This window comes from Mytilus californianus, unplaced genomic scaffold (genome assembly GCF_021869535.1).
Source record: "Mytilus californianus isolate M0D057914Y unplaced genomic scaffold, xbMytCali1.0.p SCAF_4, whole genome shotgun sequence".
Classification (NCBI taxonomy): domain Eukaryota; kingdom Metazoa; phylum Mollusca; class Bivalvia; order Mytilida; family Mytilidae; genus Mytilus; species Mytilus californianus.
The window spans coordinates 66,279,544-66,298,937 of NW_026262690.1; the positions used below are offsets into that span (position 1 = coordinate 66,279,544).

At 31.7% G+C, this 19,394-nt stretch overlaps 1 protein-coding gene across 7 annotated transcripts in view; it reads left to right on the plus strand.

The window, feature by feature from the left end:
• LOC127738371 (cytosolic phospholipase A2-like) overlaps nucleotides 1-19,087 on the plus strand; it is a 43,007-nt gene extending 23,920 nt beyond the window's left edge. For 6 of the 7 annotated variants that reach the window (XM_052249579.1, XM_052249580.1, XM_052249581.1 and 3 more), the window contains 16 exons: nucleotides 1,585-1,609; nucleotides 5,664-5,742; nucleotides 6,319-6,465; nucleotides 7,001-7,119; nucleotides 7,646-7,683; nucleotides 11,152-11,284; nucleotides 11,441-11,577; nucleotides 11,999-12,221; nucleotides 12,591-12,705; nucleotides 13,234-13,371; nucleotides 13,920-14,012; nucleotides 14,600-14,825; nucleotides 16,118-16,248; nucleotides 16,521-16,699; nucleotides 17,177-17,363; nucleotides 18,104-19,087. In XM_052249579.1, the coding sequence (XP_052105539.1) occupies nucleotides 1,585-1,609; nucleotides 5,664-5,742; nucleotides 6,319-6,465; nucleotides 7,001-7,119; nucleotides 7,646-7,683; nucleotides 11,152-11,284; nucleotides 11,441-11,577; nucleotides 11,999-12,221; nucleotides 12,591-12,705; nucleotides 13,234-13,371; nucleotides 13,920-14,012; nucleotides 14,600-14,825; nucleotides 16,118-16,248; nucleotides 16,521-16,699; nucleotides 17,177-17,363; nucleotides 18,104-18,792 (2,659 nt within the window). In that variant the 3' untranslated portion in view covers nucleotides 18,793-19,087. Of the gene's footprint in view, nucleotides 1-1,406; nucleotides 1,488-1,584; nucleotides 1,610-5,663; nucleotides 5,743-6,318; nucleotides 6,466-7,000; nucleotides 7,120-7,645; nucleotides 7,684-11,151; nucleotides 11,285-11,440; nucleotides 11,578-11,998; nucleotides 12,222-12,590; nucleotides 12,706-13,233; nucleotides 13,372-13,919; nucleotides 14,013-14,599; nucleotides 14,826-16,117; nucleotides 16,249-16,520; nucleotides 16,700-17,176; nucleotides 17,364-18,103 lie in introns of those variants that run through there. The other variant, XM_052249582.1, reaches the window with a different exon arrangement.
• Nucleotides 19,088-19,394: the final 307 nt, after the last annotated feature.

Genomic DNA, 19,394 nt, shown 5'->3' on the forward strand with positions numbered 1-19,394 from the left:
TTCGTACAATAAAAGGACGAGCTACTGTGTCTTTTTTTTAAAAACTAAAAACCGAAATACAACTAACGGTATACGAAAGAATATTTGGATATTTGGATATTTCTATTAGGGGCCTCATTCATGTGTTGAAATGTGGGTGGAAAAGGAGGGCACCTCTTGAGTCAAGTAAAACAGTTTCAAATATTTCCTGTGAACTCCAATCTGATGAGTTAATTATATCTATTTATTTATCATTGTTTGTTCATATTCTTTGTTTATATAGAAATACCCCTTTTTTATGAATGGTAATGATGTCCTGGTATACATGTCAATCGGGAAATCTTACACCAAGGTCTTAATTAGATCATCTCTGTAATGAAATTACAGCGAACCGAGCATCGAACCCTTCAGATATATTATTAACTACCACCATGGGAGTATTATATTGACTCATTTTACTTCCATGGTACCACCAAGAAAAACACAAAACAGAACGGAAACGTACATTTCGGGCCCTTTATAGCTTGCTAATTGGTGTGGTGTGGTACTTTGACCTATAATTGTTTGCTTTTTACACATTGTGACTTGGATGGAGAGTTGTCTCATTGGCACTCATACCACAGGCCACAGACAACAATTAAATTCTCTATTAGTTCTTTATAACGTTTTGTTTCATTAAAAAAAATGCACCGATTCTTTTTGTCAAATATTTTGTGTGTGTAAAGTACAGTACTAGTCCAAACATATATCAAACATTCAGAAATATCGCTCCCCAGCATCTTACAAATTTAGCCAATACACATCCATACCCCTATGGGCAAGTCAAGAGATGTTCCGAAAACTGTAAATATCACCTTTTTGCACCTGGCCTAATCACTCTTTCCATATCAAAATCAGTTAAAATACAACATCCAAAAGTTTATTTCCCCTCTCTTCTTTCATTTCCATCCAAAAAAATCTAAGAAATGAGTGAGGAAGGGAAAGAAAAAAAATTAAGAAAAAATACACTCTAATTAAAAGGAACTATATTGGACAACGAAAAGCGGGATCATTAATTGTGGTCTTTGGCCCACATCTTCTTATTTATCTTTGATAACATTTAGGTTGTTAATAAAATCAGAAACTGGTGATGGGAGGTTAAAATGCTCAAATGTATTTCTATTTGCATTACACTGTGAAATTCTCTATAAATATATCCATATATATATTTCAAAGTATCTTATTTTAATGAAATTACAGCGAACCCTTCAGATATATTATAAAGTTTTGATTGAAATGCTTTTCTCGTCACTCATATTTAAATATTCTTTAATATTAGTCTTGATAGATACGCTCCACAAGTGATTTTTCTAACGCAATCAGGCGATATTTTGATGAATACAAGGACATTTAATTTGAATATTTCTATACAAATCAAGTCCTCTATAAATAGTCGTATATGCTCGTTATCTGTCAGAAGTGTTTCTAGATTCTAATATGAACGTATTCAGAACTAATAGTGAGAAAAAGTAAGTTCGTTGATTTTTACTTTCCTCAATAAGTAAAACTTCCTGGTGATAAAAGTTGGAAAATAACTAATGACCTATTTTTGTTTTTGAATTTCAGGTTTGATCCATATCAAGTTTTTGAGGTAAGTTTAAATAACTTTTCTTTTCTACTTGTTTGTATAAGATTTTTTAATGAGTTTAGATAACACACAATATTTAGCTTTTGTATGCAAAATTTTCTATATAAGCATAGCTTCATATACATTTTAAGGTTTTGACTTGTGTTTTACATAGAATATTTCCAGCCTACTAGCATAATTTAGCGTATAACATTTTTAATATATATATATAAATATATACGAAGATGATGTTTTAAAATCGTGTTGACAAATATTTCGGCGAAACAAATAACCTTCGTCAGTGTCAATATTTTAAACAATACTAGTTATATATATATATTATCGTCTCAAATTTAGCCCAACAATGTTAGATTTTCAAATTTGCGTTAGCAAATTTTAGTTCTTCTCTCAGCTGAATTCGATCCCTTGTGTCTGTGACATCGTGGCAACACCGCCTGCATCGTGTCCAGCGCCCTAGACCACTCGACCACCTAGGCTACATAAAAATATAGCTTTCGGTGGTCGATGTAATGCCTTTCCTCGTCGGCTTTATATAGGGTTGTAATATATATATATATATATATATAATAAGGAGATGTGGTACTCTATTATTCACTAAATAATAAATATTTTACTTCGAGCTTTAAGAGGATGAGAAATTTGATGATACTTTTCTGGTTTTGATAAGACACCAGGAAAAAAAATGAAATGAGTTTCTCGCTACGCTCATCCAGAATATGAAAATGATAGTTATACTGTTTTTTATAAAAAAAAAACAACAGTTCCAACGAAGGTCATCGGAACATTTCGTTCTCTTCGTAAATATTTAGGAGCTTTAGTCGCATACCTGCTGTGATATTTATGGTATGCAAGTAATTTTTTCAGTTTACTAAAAGATCTGATATGAAATGCAGCCTCATGCTTTTAATTCATTTTTAATTATTTTTTGTAACCTGTTCCATGAAAAGGAATTGATTAAAAATACATAAGTTTAAAACCAAGGTTCCATGTTCTTGTAGTGACAAAGTGAAAAACGGTTATCTCTTTGAATATTGATTATTTATCAAAGAATAACACTATTCTGCTTAGCATGCATATTAATTTCTCGCTGCATTGAAGACCTGTTGGTGGCCTTCTGCTGTTGTCTGTTCTGTGGTCGGGTTGTTGTCTCTTTGACACATTCCCCATTTCCATTCTCAATTTTAATTTTATATAAATTTGTACGGTTTTGACTCCCTTTCATCAAATATATACGTAGGTAATATGCGTATTAGAATACTGACTGAGAAGTTTAAAGTTCTCTTATTGTCACTGCGATATTCAAGCTTATATTGTAATGTAAATACAGATTTAACAACACAAATATGTGTCATCTCAAGACAGTAAAACTTGTAGGCTTATAAAGAGATTTTAATTTCAATAGCTTTGCTATTACGAGTACTTAGTTCAATTATACCAACTATCTATACAAACTCGATAGAAATTTTTAATTTCTACACTTATATTTTTAAATTTGAATATTGAAACCTATAACAACACTTTGCTTACGTGTAGTTGTATAATACTTACTAAAATATGCACAATTATAGTCGGAGCTGAATAACTAAATGACAATACTTTTTAACACATGCAGATATTTACAAGACATTCAAAAGGTTTACACAATAAATAACATTGTCACCATAATTTATACAATATCACATAGACATGTCTCTTTCATATGACTTTTTTTTTAAATTTATTCCCGAAAAGATTTGATATGCACATTCAGTTTTATACCATACACATTCAGTTTTATACCACAGACATTCAGTTAGTAAAGCAATTCAACGGGTGCTCTTGGAGTACATTTGCAAGGAAAACGTAACATTATTTTCGTAAAATTCTGAACGAAATTACTGTATTTTTTTTTTGGGGGGGGAGGGGATGTTTCATTTATCTTCTGACAGTCCTTACTGAACATGATACATTTTTCATCTGACAGTACTTACTGGGCATGATAACAAGTTACAAAGCAAGTGTTTGTAATATTTGTTAGTCCAAGATAGGTACTATTTCATAACACGACGTAAACACGTGATACCTATGAGGGGGAAATCAACAGTTGAATCTGTAAATTTAAGAATTTATTGCCTGTTCCCGATTAAGATTTTTAAACTCCCATGACCATGTTAAAGAAAATCACAATCGCCGGATGTCTTTATTTAGAGCAAAAGCTATCGATGTGATGACAGACGTATTGGGTAAATTTGAACTCTTGAAAACATTAAACCCCTTCAAGTCTGTGACAAAATTCATTCTTTGAAAGTGTTCCATCACAAAGGGACACACAGACGTCAGTTAACTAGGATTAATCGTCATCCCATGTGGTTTAATAAAGAAGCCCCATCCTCCCTTGTAAGGAGAACCCATACATTTGGTATCATTTAAATCAACATGTGATTTAGTATTTACCAGTAAAAACAACCAGGGTTAATTCTATGTTGTTGAACTTTTTTTCTTCGTGAGTTCACACAGGATGTCTTACAAAATGAACCACTTAAACAACTTATAGACGAATGAGATGTTTATATATTATGTACTAAGTTGTGTGTGACACAATTTTTTTTATAAATTTTAACATTATTTTAAAATATGACGGAAATTATATTTTTTATAGATTAACTATAATAATATGAAGTGCAGAATAAATCTAGTACATCGATTTTTATTATCTCCAGTGTTTACATGAGTAAACAAAGTATTTAAAACCTCTTGTAAATTATCTACTTCTTACGGTATCCATTTTTTAAATAATCAGGAAGATAAAAACCAATCTGTTCAAGCAAGTTTAGCTGACATAAAAGAATCAATGTTAAGAATAACAATGACGGACACCATGATCCGCAGCGTGCAATTAAAAGGACTGGTGTAGCTGACAAAATATTTGAAGAATTTAAAAATCGCTTTACTTTTGTTGTTCAGTATTAATGACCATTAATAAATTCGACAAATCAAATCTCTTTTTAAAAAGGTATACATTATTAAACACACCAAGCAATTACGTTGGCCTTGAAGATATGTTTTTTTGCCACTCAGTTTATTTAATTAACAACAGCACTCAATCAAAAATGTATGTTCAGTTTTCTACGCAGTTGTGCAAGTAAACCAGGAACTGCTTATCTTTCACGAGAACACTAGTTTTAAGTAAGTCTCTTGTTTTGATCCTCCCTTGTAAGGAGATTGTTTGATTTTGTAATCAGTAAGTTAAAACCATACTAAATATTATTGTTATACACATATGCTGTTTTACTGTTACACTATACTGTCCCAGGTTAGGGGAGGGTTGGCGCCTTCCAACATGTTTAACCCCACCACATTCTCTATGTGCTTGTCCCAAGTCAGTAGCCTGTAGTTCAGTGCTTGTCGTCGGTCATATTTGTTTTTCGTAAATTGTTGCGTTATAGATTAGGCCCTAAGTTTGCTCAAATGAATTGTATCATATTTTTCATGTCGGGGCCTTTTATAGTCAACTATACGGTATATTGGTTCTTTTTGCCTATAATTGCATACATCCACTTCATTTGAACTTTGTTGGATAGTTGTTTCATTGGATATCAAACCACATCTCCTTAGTCTAATATTTAATCAAACTTAATGTTCCGTTTAAGTTTTGTAGGAATTGACAAATTTGAGTTCTTATAGGAAATATTCATGGATGAACTACAGTATACTACAATACATCCCATTTAAGACGGGCTTATAATTCCACACTGATGAGTATATACACAAATGAGATAACTAACACATTTCCCATACTTAAACAACTACATAAACCACATCTTACTTAAAAGTATGATACAGCGAAGCACTCCAAAGCTTTTAAGAAAGCTAAAACTTGTTCATTTTAGTTTTATATCAATCATAGACTTTTTCGCAAATGTCCTTGGAATCATAAACCATATCATTTTTTGCCAGATGACAAGTATTTTTGCAAGTTTTTACTTTTATGAACTGCTTTTCATCTTTTGCATCTTATATTACATGTATGTGTTTTATATAAAAATGATGAAGTTTACTGTATACCATTGTATTGTAGGTAGAACATCGACCATGTTTGATCCTCACCGTAAAGGTCGTCAGAGGCAAAAATATAACACATGGATGGTATGATTACGGTAAACATTTTTATTTTATCCGATTGAAACAAATTCAAATGCTTGTCATGTCAACCATGCAGCTCGATCAATTTTATTCAAATTATAGGCCACACTCTCAGGCTACACTTACATTATAATTTATTCAAATAACATGAAAATGAGACGATTTACATGGTATGTAAATGCATACATGCATAACGGTTTAACACAAGTTCAGTAATGCTCTCAAAATTTGACTGTTGGTCGTAATATTGCTTTCATTTTCATACATGTAGCCATTCTAATATTAAAGGTTTCTTATTTCAGCTATTTTCTACAAACACCTTAAATTCCCTTTGAGTATGTAGGAGAGAAAGCAATCGAGAAAAACTATGACCTTCCTTGAAATATCAGCGTTTTCATATTCAACCAAAGTCAGCCTCAGGGATTTTAAGTGTTAACCTTTATTTTTGTTTTAGTATTTCGTTACTATATAGACGTTGTCTGCTTATGGTTTCCCGTCGCATTTGACCTTATGAAGTCTTCTTTAACTCTGAGAATATTGTGTCTGTTACAGTATTTTAATTCATGTACCCTTTTTGTAAATACTTTTAGTGGATACACCAGACCCGTATATTATACTTAATGTGAAGACCTCACCAGAAGGTCGGCGGCGGACTGAAACAAAGGACAATGAAGTCAATCCCGTATGGAACGAAGAATTTACATTTCTCATAGATGATAGAGAAACTAATAAACTACGTAAGTTCTCAAGTCTATAATGATTTACATCTGTTATATGTTTTGTAAAATATATCAGATAGACGTTTATAAAAACAAGGTGTTGTGACCGTTATTGATCGGGTCCTAGAACAAAGTTGGTTTTTTTAAACTCAGATCTAAACTGTTACCTTTGGTATTTTCTTCGAGTTTAACTGTTAACCGAAAGCGCAATCAGTAACCTTTTTCACGGCAGACGTGATGTTATTAATAAAAAAAGAAGCTTATTTTAAAATCTTTGTCCTGTTTGGCTTTACTATTGGTCCTTTTCGTTTTAATCAGCTCTTCAACGTTTGTAGCAGGTTTTGGACTTTCAAATAATTTGGCCTCGAGCATCACTGAAGAGACTTTTATTGTCGAATGCGTATCTGGTGCAGTAAAATTGGCACCGTACATGTTATTATGAAGTTTTCTATTTTAATTATAAGACTTTATAAAAGTATGACATTCGTTTGTATAACCTCGTTTAATAACACTCATAGTTTATGCTTTAATGAAACTGAAATCTTCCTTTCAGAAATGATATTAATGGAGGCTAACTATGGAAATCTTGACCAAGTGATTGGAGAGGTATACTTTGATCTCGGAGAACTTCCAATAAAAACCAGAATCACCAAAATCTTCTCATTTAATGAGGTAAAGATATATATATTTCTATCAATAGGTCCAAACAAAATTTATTCTAGATTCTGTTGAATTAAATCGTATTAAATCGAGTATCTTTTTCATTTTGCATTTTCTGATAATCTCTTTAATTCCAATTTAGTTAGAGAATTTTAAACACTGAAATTCAGTTCATTTCTCTTCTTTATGGTATAATTAAACAATAATTTGGAATGCAAATTTAAATTTCCGGAACTGAAAAGAAATCTTATTTTTAACATCCTAGCAATTTTAGAACACGGAAGTTATGTCATATGAAATCCACGGATATAAAAAAAAATCCAATTCAGTTAATATTAGCAGACAAGGATGTATAGAAAAGGAACTATTTTTTATTTCATGATATGCAGATAAAAGATAACAATGTACTTGAAGAATCAATTCGACATACATACGAAAGCAGATAATATAATACTAATCTGAAGTTTCAAATCAAGGAAAATAACCGTTAATCGATAACAGTAACAACAATATATACTCTTATTGTTTATAATTTCAGAAATCTGAAGTTGAGTTTGAGTTTGAAACACACTTCGAGTAAGTATTTTTATATGCATTCACTTATAGGTTGATATTATGGATGCAAAACAACTTCGACCTGAATATGCATGAAGTATTTGTAACTGTACGTTAAGCAAACGTGTAGCATGCATTATAGTAATGTCAACCATATAAGCACCACCTGATACAGGAAAAAGAACTTATTCAGATCACTGTAACTTCTTGTCGACTTGCAGATCACATTATTAAAGTGTAATCTGTTAAAATGTAATTGATAGGTTAATTCTTTAATAAAGTTAATTGAATTTGAATCTATCTACAAATTGTAGTATAGTAGTGGAGTGACCAAACAAACGAATTTTCAATTTTAATGGACCACCCTACCTGCAGGCCAAAGCATGACTATTACAGAAATGTTTAAACATTAATTTTTGCATGGTCGTTAAATCGAAAAATGATGATTTTTTTTTAAATTTGAGGTCAAAGTTCGGTAGTTGAGTATTTTCAATAATGTTAATATAATTTATTTCTCAAGAGGTTATAAAAAGTCAGAAAATAATATCTGCATTGTGAAAAAGGCGAAAATATATCCCTGTAATGAAAGAATAAACAATACCAGTTAATTATTAACTCAATTTGGACAAAAAATTGAAAGCCTCAAATGCCCACTTTTAGGGAAATTAAGGACGACAACAAGGAGAAGATAAAACGAAACAGGAAATGATCTTGATACATGTTTTTTTTTACATTACATGTACATTTACATATATATTTTCTAAATTTTACGGTTACTTAAAAAGAATCAACGTTTATCATGTTTATGTATAAGTATATATCGGTGAACAGGAAATTGAATAAAATTGTTTTAAAAAATGAAATACTGATAAGTTAGCGTATATTTTTCTATTCAGCAGTCACCTATGAACCCCTCAGAAAGAGTTGCTGCAAGGTTCCTTTAACACGTGCAATAACATTTTCAGGACACCGGGCTTCTCATTGTTTATCCCTGGGTTTAAATAGTCTGCATAGTCAAATTGGTATGATACAACTGCCATGAGTTATACTGTAATATATTTGTACGAAATAATTTTCCCCAGAATTTTGCAGCTGACTTTACATATATTTTGTTCAGACATCGTTTTTATCATCGTCTTCTTCAGATATTGGAGGTGAATAAGATGGTTCCTACATCACAAAGACCCTTCAAACCAACACATATTTGCACAAGCTAAATTCTGTGTGTTGCATACAAAGCTTTTATTTCAATCTTTTTATCCTTGCTTGTACAAATAAGGTCTTGAAGGAAATCTGATGACAAGGATCCCTCGAAGAAAACCAGTATGTGTTCCGAATTCTTCGAACAAATGTATGGTCTTTTAAACAGTAAATAAATCTTCAACGCCTTCGATGCTTTTGGATTAGACAAAAAATGAACTATGACAGTCAAGGAACACATTACGTACGTTAGGTTCAATTCTTTTTATACAGTTTATGTCTCTTCACCAACTGAAAAAAGCTTCAAATAAAGAAACCATGAGAGCCTCATTAGGCAGTTCTAATCCTGGAACATCACGATTAAACTGTTTACAAATAACACAATTTGTTACTGTATTTCGAGCATAAATTCAAGAATCAACACATAAGTAAGAAAGCCCAGATGAAGCCAATAACTTACCAACCGTTGCTATATAAAACATGAAAGCCCATGAAATCCTCCTAGTCTTATAATGTGGTAGTAAAAACGTCTGCTATAGACCATCTTTCTTGTTGGGCAACAGCATACAATTGCTGCTCAAACGTTTGCCCAACATTTTGTTGACCATATCTAAACATTGTTTCATAGTGGAATTTTCAATAAACTGTTGCCATGTTGCAGGGTTTGGAGTTTGACCGAAGAATAGGCTAGAAACGTATATACATGTATTCAAATTTGAATTCTGATACTAGCAGCATTTTGTATGAAAACCGGTCCAAAATGGGACAATTTATTCAGTGTTTTCTGCAGAAATGGGAATTGGATCTAAGTTTTGTCTTGAAATAAGTAGGAGAATTCTTTGAGGATTTTATGATAGCGTTTGGTGTGTCTTTTTATACTAAAAGACAACCACAGCTATGGAATGAAAGGTATTTTTACCATCAATTGTCTCAGCATTGATGTCAATATTATAAGCTCCCTCCTGTATATGACCTCCTTCTTCAAATGCAGCAATACCATTGGGTAAATATGACATTTCTTGGATTCTTCCTACTATGCTAAGCTAGCGAGATAACTTCGTACTTCCGAGTATGATGCACAAAAGTCATGTGAATTTAGATTTTCAATCATTTTTTCTTATCCAAACTCACTGTGTAGTTGTAATATCAAGTCAAGATGGAAAGGGTTAAACAAAGTATTTGCTTAATGTAACTATACATTCTGCTATTGCCAAGACTTTCACATCTTGTCGGTAGGAAGTTCAGAAGCATTACCCTCACCATGTAAACTTATGCATCAATTATCTACAGCAAAAACTTTGCAAGTAAACAAGGAGTGTGTTGTTTGGAATATGCCATAGATATTTCAGATGATGTTGGGTAAGTCCCATTTGATATATCTAAGGACTGCATTTAACTAGGAACTATTGAGGCGGCTGCATATAATGTTTGGCCTTCATTCATAGTTAATGTCTCAATTCTAGTTTCAATTTCTGGCAGTATTTAACCAGATTTTAAATGGCTGCCTACTTGAATGGCTTCAGAAAAAAAGAACTACTGAACACTTTATTTGATCTTCCCTGCCCTTTCTGTTTATGAATAATTATGAGTAATGAGAAATTTGCGTTGTATTTTTCTAACATACACTGTAGTTTGGCTAAATCGTACGTTGTTTTCAATTCATGAAGAAGGAAGCAGCAATGTTTTTCCTACGACAAGGCAAAAAAGTAAATTTAAGGTATTGACTTTGCAAAAAACTTATTTCTAGTCTGAAGTTATGCCGGTCCATTAAAGTCGTAAAAAAAGCACCTTTTTCTTGATTTGTTACTCCACTTTAAAGGACATTTAAAAGCTTATGTCAACCATCGATTTACTTCGGATCAGGACTGTTTGTTAACAAAAAGCACATTTTATTTTCTTGACTGTTGCATTACTGTACTTTGTGAAATTTTGAAAAATTATGCATGTGCTTATTACCGTTTAAATAGTACGGTCACAGAGGAATTTAGAAAACAAATAACCTAGTAGGAAATTCTAAATGAATTGTTCAATGTTTCATAAAAATAGTTTCTTTACTGAATTTGCATCCAATTGAAAATGAGGAAAAAAAATGGAAATAAGAAACTATATAAAAAAAAATCATATTGTAAGAGATGAATTAATTAAAAATCTCTTTATTTGCCAAGAACTAATGAAGCAAAAGTATCAAATGTCAAATTATCACGGAAAAAAACTTGTAAGATTTTAAAAGGCGGGAGAACAAAGAAATATCTTTTCCATCATACTAATCTGGTACCCTTTAATTTTAAGTGAGAATCCCACTCTGCGATACAGTTTATGTTTGTGTGACGAAGAAAAAGAATTCATAGAACACAGAACAGAAAAAGTGATGAAAACAATGAAGGAATTGCTGGGAGATAAAGCACCTGAAACCAGAGAGGAGGTAATTTATATGTAACTGATTCAACATATACTGTTTTCGTCAATCTTTGCGTTTGCTATTATTTAACATCAATTCACTAAGTTTATGTTGAAAAAGAAATTAAAATAAGAAACTTAAAATTTAAGAACTCTAATAATCTTGTAATTTTTCTTGCAGACGCCGAGAATCGCCGTTATTGGTTCAGGTGGTGGTTTCAGGGCTATGGTTGGTATGAGTGGTGTCCTCAAGGCCCTAGCAGATTCGAAAATATTGGACTGTGTTACATTTTTAGGTGGACTGTCAGGTTCTTCTTGGTGAGTAGATAAAATGTAAAATTTACAATATAACTAGAGGAAAAATGTTTAAACAGATCACAGTAATAGATAACATAAAGTTATAAAAATTCAAACAGTATTTATAAATAAATTCTACCTACAATTATTAGACTATTGACCTTAAGGGCACTTTATTTGAAATTCTTTGTGTGTTTACCTGACATAAGTAAATTGACCTTTTCTGATGATAAGTCATAAAAAGACATTAAAGACACTAAACAAAAGTCTACTGTTCCATATGAGCTTAATTGGTTTGACTGACATACGTGACAAAAACAATGTTTTTTGAAATAAAGCAGGGAATTTAATGAATGCTATTCATACTTTTGAAATTGTCTTATTAGTGACAAAATAAACCGAATAAAATTGGACAATAATAATGTACTTGCATGTTTTTTAGGTACATTTCTACCTTATATTCACACCCAGACTGGCCAGAAATGAACCCTGGTGCTATGCAAGAAGAACTGAAAAACAATATAGATTCTAGCCTTCTCTGGTTACTTACACCATTGAGTATAAAGCGTTACATTGATCGGATACTAGTTAAACGTCAAAATGGGCAACCAGTCAGCTTCACAGATATATTTGGACATTTAGTTGGAGAAACATTGGTAAAAGATGTAAGTGTACAACTCTTAACTTCGTTGCTAAAGTTACTTTATCCCTTGTCTACTAATACTGTATGTAAAGTCGGAAAAAGAGAAATATTAAACTACTAATTTGACACAATGAACCATACACATTTGTTATAGATAATAGGGTTGTTATGGGTTATTTATCCAGGCGAATGTTGACATCCTAAATTGCGTATTATAGGTTAAAGACAAATACATTTTTGAGCAAAACACGAAAACTGGGTCAGCTGTTTTGCAAGTTATCTTGCCTCGTTTAACCTTTTATTCAAATGTAATTTTTTTGGCACTGACCATAAATCCATGCTTCCGTCAATAATTAGAATTCATTTTTAAAATCTATTTCTTCTGTTGTAGAGGTTACACACAAAACTTACAGACCTGCAAGACAAAATAGAAGGCGGGGCTGCACCATTGCCTTTAATGACATGCGTTAACGTAAAATCAGATAGATCAGCAAGAAGTTTTCACGGTAATAATTTTAAACTACTTTAAAATCAAGTTTAAAATCGAATGGGATAGCTGGTTCTTCGCATGGAGGTACTGCAAAGCTTCAAAAATTTCAAATTGCATGTGTGTAACACACGATTATCGTCTATTATAGCAACAAATGGGACACGTTTTTGCTGTCAAATTAAGTATCAGTTGTCTTTGAATGTAATGTTTTTGACGCTGGAGTGGAACACCAACAAAAACCAGTCAAATCAGTTTTTTTCCCAAAAAATGTGATTTTCGGATTTTTCTTTTACAACTAATAATCATAAAGCGTTTGATTTGAAAATAGTAATTTATAGAAATCAATGGAAATGGTATTAATTTACAGAATTAACTCTATAGTATATGTTGAATGAGACATCATCCCTCGACGCACAAAAACGTCTTCAGGTCTTGTATAATTACGGACATTCGTTAGACATATGAATTATCGAATTTTCCACTTTATCTGTACATTTGTAACTTGTAATCTTTTAATGATAGTTTGTTCTTCTTATCGTTTCAGAATGGGTCGAATTTAACCCGTTTGAAATTGGAATGCCAAAGTATGGTACATTTATGAAAACAGAATTATTTGGAAGTAAATTTTTCATGGGAAAGTTATGTACTGAATACGAAGAACAACCACTGCATTTTTTACAAGGTATTACATTTTATACAAATAAACTCATCATATATACCAGGATTAAAATTTGTACACCAGAGTTGAAAGCATTGAAGACCCAAATTTTCGAAAGGTTTTGCCAAATATGGCTAAGTTAATCTAATCCTGGGGTAGAAAATCCCAAAATTAAATAAAAAAACGAAACTAACTTGATACACAATATACGTATTTCCTGAAAAATATATTTATCAATGGGTATGATATATTTAGTTATAATACGTTATTGTATGGGGTAAAAAAGGGTCAGTTATGTTTCTGTTATTGGTCTATAATTGCTAAATTAAAATAAGCTTGTCGTTCTGATTGAAAAGGGCTTATTGTTTTTTTTCAAATTTTACTGAAACACGCGAATGATTGAAAATGAAAAATAACTCAGAGAATGATCAGCTCAAGCAGAGACATATAATACATTATATTAATGCATTATATGTCTGTGGCTCAAGTAAATCACAAATTGAAGAATCTTTTTATCCAAGTGCGTTTGTGTTCTATACTCTGAGAAATGATTTATATGATTATCTTTTCAGGCATTTGGGGCAGTGCCTTCTGTATTTTATTTAAACGTTTATTGGACGACAATAAAAAGCTTGATCCGGTGGAAATGATCAGACAAGAAATGGGTAGGTATTCTTGCATTATTACTTTAACAGAGTTTTCGTTTCAAGTACAGATTTAAATTATATTTTAAATTTCATTCAAAAAGATCTGTGATAAAACCTGAAAAGAGTAGAATTTTACATGATTCCACGAGAAATAAATATGAGGCTTTAATCTTGGCAGAGTGAAAATAGTGAATGTGATTAGGCATAATGAACATAACATTGATATTGGAGCCGGAACTACTTATCCTTCCGTAGCCAACTGAGTCTCCAATTCCCATTTTTGTTGGGGTTTGTGTTGCTTAACTTTTAGTTTTTTGTGTAGTGTTTTGTCGACCGTTGTTTGTCTTTTTGTGTATCCGACATTCTCCGCCAATAAAACGCCGCCATAATATAGCAAAGAGTGCTGAAAGTGCCGTTAAACAATAACGACCAGTCAATATTTGTGTGTCGTTTGTCCTTCTTTTGCTATAGATGATTTGCTTATCCCATGGGTATCTTCTTTCTTTTTAGAATATGATTTTAATTTATAAAGTATTAAACCATTCCTCGGAAAAAATGAATAATATCCCAGCGTAATTTCTTTACTTTTCATCTATTTCCCATAGTTAAGCAGATCGAGCAAAGCAGGGAGGACGAAAGCAGTGACAGTAGTGATGAAAGTGATGAAACGGAAGTAGAAGAAAAACCTCGGGGTTCTCGTCAGTTTACATTCGACGTACCACAAACTAATGGGTCCGATCAGAATGCCCCAGCGCCAAAACGACAAGCTTCAAAACGAAGAACTAAACAAAAGGGATATTGGAATAGTTTTCTCAGCAATATTTTAGAAAAGTAAGTTATATAAATTACATAATAAAGCTGAGAAAGGAAACGGGGAATGTGTCAAAGAAACATAAGTATATATAAACTGGATTTTATTAAAAAAATTCCATTCAGGAAGAAACTGCACGGAGTATGGAATTTTTAATGTGTAAAGATTAAAAAGATATATTAAGTTATCGAACGAAATGAATTGTTTTTTCCGGTTAAAATTTACAAAACAGAAAATTTCTTTATGAAATAATGATTTTCACGTAGATTATGATCTTTTCCTTTTCCTGTTAATTTGTTTTATTCTCCTAGATTTTATCAGTAGAATAATATTAAAACAGCATCAAATAGTGACGTGGATACTTGTAGTGTGAATGTATATGCCCGCAAATGTATTGGAATTTAAAAATAAATATACCACTATAGTAACCTTGGGTAATTTTTTACTTATTGTTTCTTCTAGATTGGTTTCTTTTTCAATTCATATATGCACTCTGTTACATAACATCCTTTTATACTTAAAACTTTATTTTTATGCATATATTTCCTTCCCTGTTCATTCAGAGGAGAAGGATTGACACCAATAAACGTTATTTGAATAGAAACATAACAATTAATCAAGAATGAAGATCGTGGTGCAAAATTAGAAAATGGCAATAAAAGAAAGGCTCGCCGAATGTCCATGTTAGATATTTAAAGTTTAACTGTCGAAATTGAATAAATATCGTATTGCACGAGATTTGGTGATAGAATCTCATGGTTTCTTTTATGATTTTTAGACGATATGCAGATAAACTTAATCCATCTTTCCCAATGACTGTGTTCTTTCTATGTAACGTCATCAGACATGATCGCCTTTTTTTCGCGACGTCACAATAGTAAATTCAGAGAAAAGCAAGACAAGTTGATATCATAATTAAATGTTGACCAATGAAAAATTGAGACCAAACAAACCACACTTTGGATAAATCTGCTAAGAATTAGAGAAAAACAATACTGGCCGACTTACAATTACGTGCTTTGGTAAAAACAAATACTGTGTCTCTTTAACATGGATAGTTTGTTTAGTATCCAAACCCTTCTATTGTCAGATAGGTTATGGTTAAAAAAATGATTGATCAATTATGATGTGCAGGTCAGGAGCATAGACAAAAAAACATATTCAGACAACTTAAAAGTATACCGTAATATTTAAATATCCTACTACATGCATCGACTGCAAGCTATTTATCTTACTTATTTTTAGTTTGATTCGATTTTTATTCTGAAATCGTTTCTCAATTAGTAGATTAAAATGTCACGTTTTATTTCAGTAAACGTTTTGAAGTCTTGAACACAAGAGCAGGCCGAGCTGGCGTTGTACATAATTTCATGAGAGGATTGTCACTTACTAAAACCTTCCCACTGTCTCCTTTTACTCCGGATACTGCAAATAAAGATACTGGTAATATATTTTGTATTTCAACGTTAGATTAAAAAAAACTTAAGGTATCAACAAAAGTGACGGTCTATAGTATGAAACAGACAAGAATCAATTTCAAAACTTAGTTTGGAACATTGTTTAGTTTTACTGATTTTGTGTTATTTCTATTACTTACTTCTTACTTTAATTTTTAATATTTTAAAAAACATGATGTAATTTTGTTTATTAATGATACGGATTTAAAAAGAATATAAAAATTGATTGACTCATTTACGTATTTTTTATCATTACAGATGATTTTGATGGAATCCACGAACTGCATCCAACCAATGTTAAACATTTATATATGGTTGATGCAGGATTAACGTTTAACTCACCCTTTCCTCTTGTCCTGCGACCACAGAGAGCTGTAGATATCATTCTATCCTTTGATTTTAGTGCCAGGCCTGGAGACCAGTCACCACCATTTAAGGTACATTTTTTTATATTATTTTTACCATGCAAGGGAGATTACCTGAAACTTAAAAGTAAAAAAAATTGTCTAAACTCTCATCACTGATCAGGATAAAGGTTTTTTTTCAAGGAGAAAGATTGCCAGGGCTAGTGAGAAAAAAAATGTGATACGGATGTACGCTTAAAATGGGGGGGGGGGGGGGACAGTAAAAAATATGCACATACATTTGAAATACAAATATAAAATAAACAGCTGAAGCTGACTGTTTTTTTTTTTTGTTTTTTTTTTTGTTTTTTGTTTAATTTATTCATCAGTAAAGATTAACTGATTAAATTTCATTCAAATTTAAAATAACCAGCAAAATAGCCTAAATCAATGTTTGTATATTGATTTTCATTTCAATAGTTCATCATGAATCATGAGTATCCAATTTCGTCATGCTAGTGGTAATACAAAGCCAAATACAAATTGTATTTTTTTGTTTATTTCTTTAAGGAAATTCTGCTGGCAGAAAAATGGGCAAGACTGAATAAATTACCTTTCCCGCCAATTGATGTCACTGTGTTTGATAGAGAAGGAATGAAAGAGCTGTACATATTCAAGCATCCAACTGATCCTCATTGTCCCGTCGTGTTACACTTTGTCCTGGTGAATATAGACTTCAGAGACTTCAAAAAACCTGGTATGATAACTTAAGACACGTGACTTAAGATGTCTTTTTCTTATTTGCGTGGTTAAGTTACTCTCTCTTTGACGTATACCTCATATTCTATTTTTATTCGTATTAATTTCTCGTTGAAGATAAAACTTGTCTGATTCTGATATTCGTTATTTTATGCTTTTTAATGTCGAATAATAATATTTCAAAATAAGAATACAAATTACCATATCTTTGAAAAAACATAGAACAATCAACATTTAAAGTGAATAAACATATGAATTGAAATAAATTGAATGAATATTGTTGTACACGAATAGATAGTTATCCCATTTGTCAGGTAAATTATAATAACATAGACTTACAAGCAAATAAAACGAATTGTCTTTAAAGTAATACTACTTGTATGCATTATTTTTAATTCCATTATTTCAATTGTCAAATCATGTTGAAACTAAATAATGAGCATATACAATTTAAAAAAATAATATTTGATCAATTTTTCGATGGAACAATTCTAGTACATTTGTATCTTTTGCATTTGATTTCCTAAAAAATATACTATCGTTTCTTAGAAATCAAATGACCAACGCGATAGAATGAAAAAATCTTTATAATTCATTTAAAAAGAAAATGAATAATATTCATTAGTTTCTGCAGGATGCTTTTCCAAAATGTATTTATTATAATAACATTCGACTAGATTAAGGATTAACATAACTTGGTATCCGTGAAAGATTTTAATATACAAGTAATATTTTTAGGTGTCCCAAGACCTTCGGATGAAAAGGACTTCGCCAATTTTGATGTGTTTGACGACCCATCAACACCATATTCAACATTTAATTTCAAATATACACATGAAGCTTTTGACAGATTGTCACAATTAACTGAATTCAATACATTGTCCAATATTGACGCAATCAAGACAGCAATGCTGAATACAATTGAAAAAAAGAGGACAACTCCCCCTAAGATTCCAATACAACTGAATGAAGTGAGCAGATTGCGACGGGTTAGCAAGAAAAATAAGGCGAAATTGAGTAGGTATTTATCAAGGTTGTCATCATGTCGCGACAGTAGAACAAGTGTCACGATTGAAGAAGAGGAAGAAAACGATGAAAACGGGCATAGAAAGATATCAAAAACACTCAGTGATGCTCCAATTATTTGCAAGAAGCCTGGTCTTGAAAGAAAAATGGCAGTGTCAGATAGAAGAAGGAGAACAAACAAGAACATTGGAGGACTTGGTGGTTTATCATCACCAAGGGAAGAGGACGAATCCGACGAGTTAGACTCGAGTAATGCTTCAGTTAAACTTAGAACAATGGGGGGACGAAAACGAAAAGATGGTACATTTCACGATGCTCATGATCACTGGTCAATGAATAGGTGCAATTCTATTCAATCAGACGAAGAAGATGACCAGTTTTATTCAATGGCAAGTTCGTGATAGTTTGATATAATGGCGAAAAGTCATTCCAATTGGCTATGTGATTGATCCGGAATTAAGTTCAGTTTGTCACATCCTCAAGAGTTTGCTCACAAGGAGGGGTGATCAAGCAGTAATAATCAGTTATTGTCAGTTTACATGCAACATTACTGTGACAAGATGTACAAGAGTTATCCCGCCTTCATCAAACTTTACCATAGATGTCATATTTGTTATCATTTAATTTCTTAACAAATAGGAATTGTCCAAATTGTTGTTTATTTTTATTTGCAATAAATAAAATATCTATTTTGTAGTTATTTGATAACATTGCATATATTAGAATAACGATAAAAAAGTGACCGATGTCATTTTAAGGTTATGTTTATTTTTACTTACAATTAGCTTTCTTATAAGGTTATTTTTTATCAACATGAAAACATTATCTATTTTTTCAAGTTTGAATTTGTTCATTGCTCAATGTATTTTGGAAGGTATATTTTTAATCTGTAAGCCTGCCTGACAGTGTCTCTCAACGTAAAATTTCGATGATTTTTATCAGATTGAAAAGCGATACATGGACTTCGGTTCTTGCTATAAAAAGGGGGGGTCAGTCGTTTCTG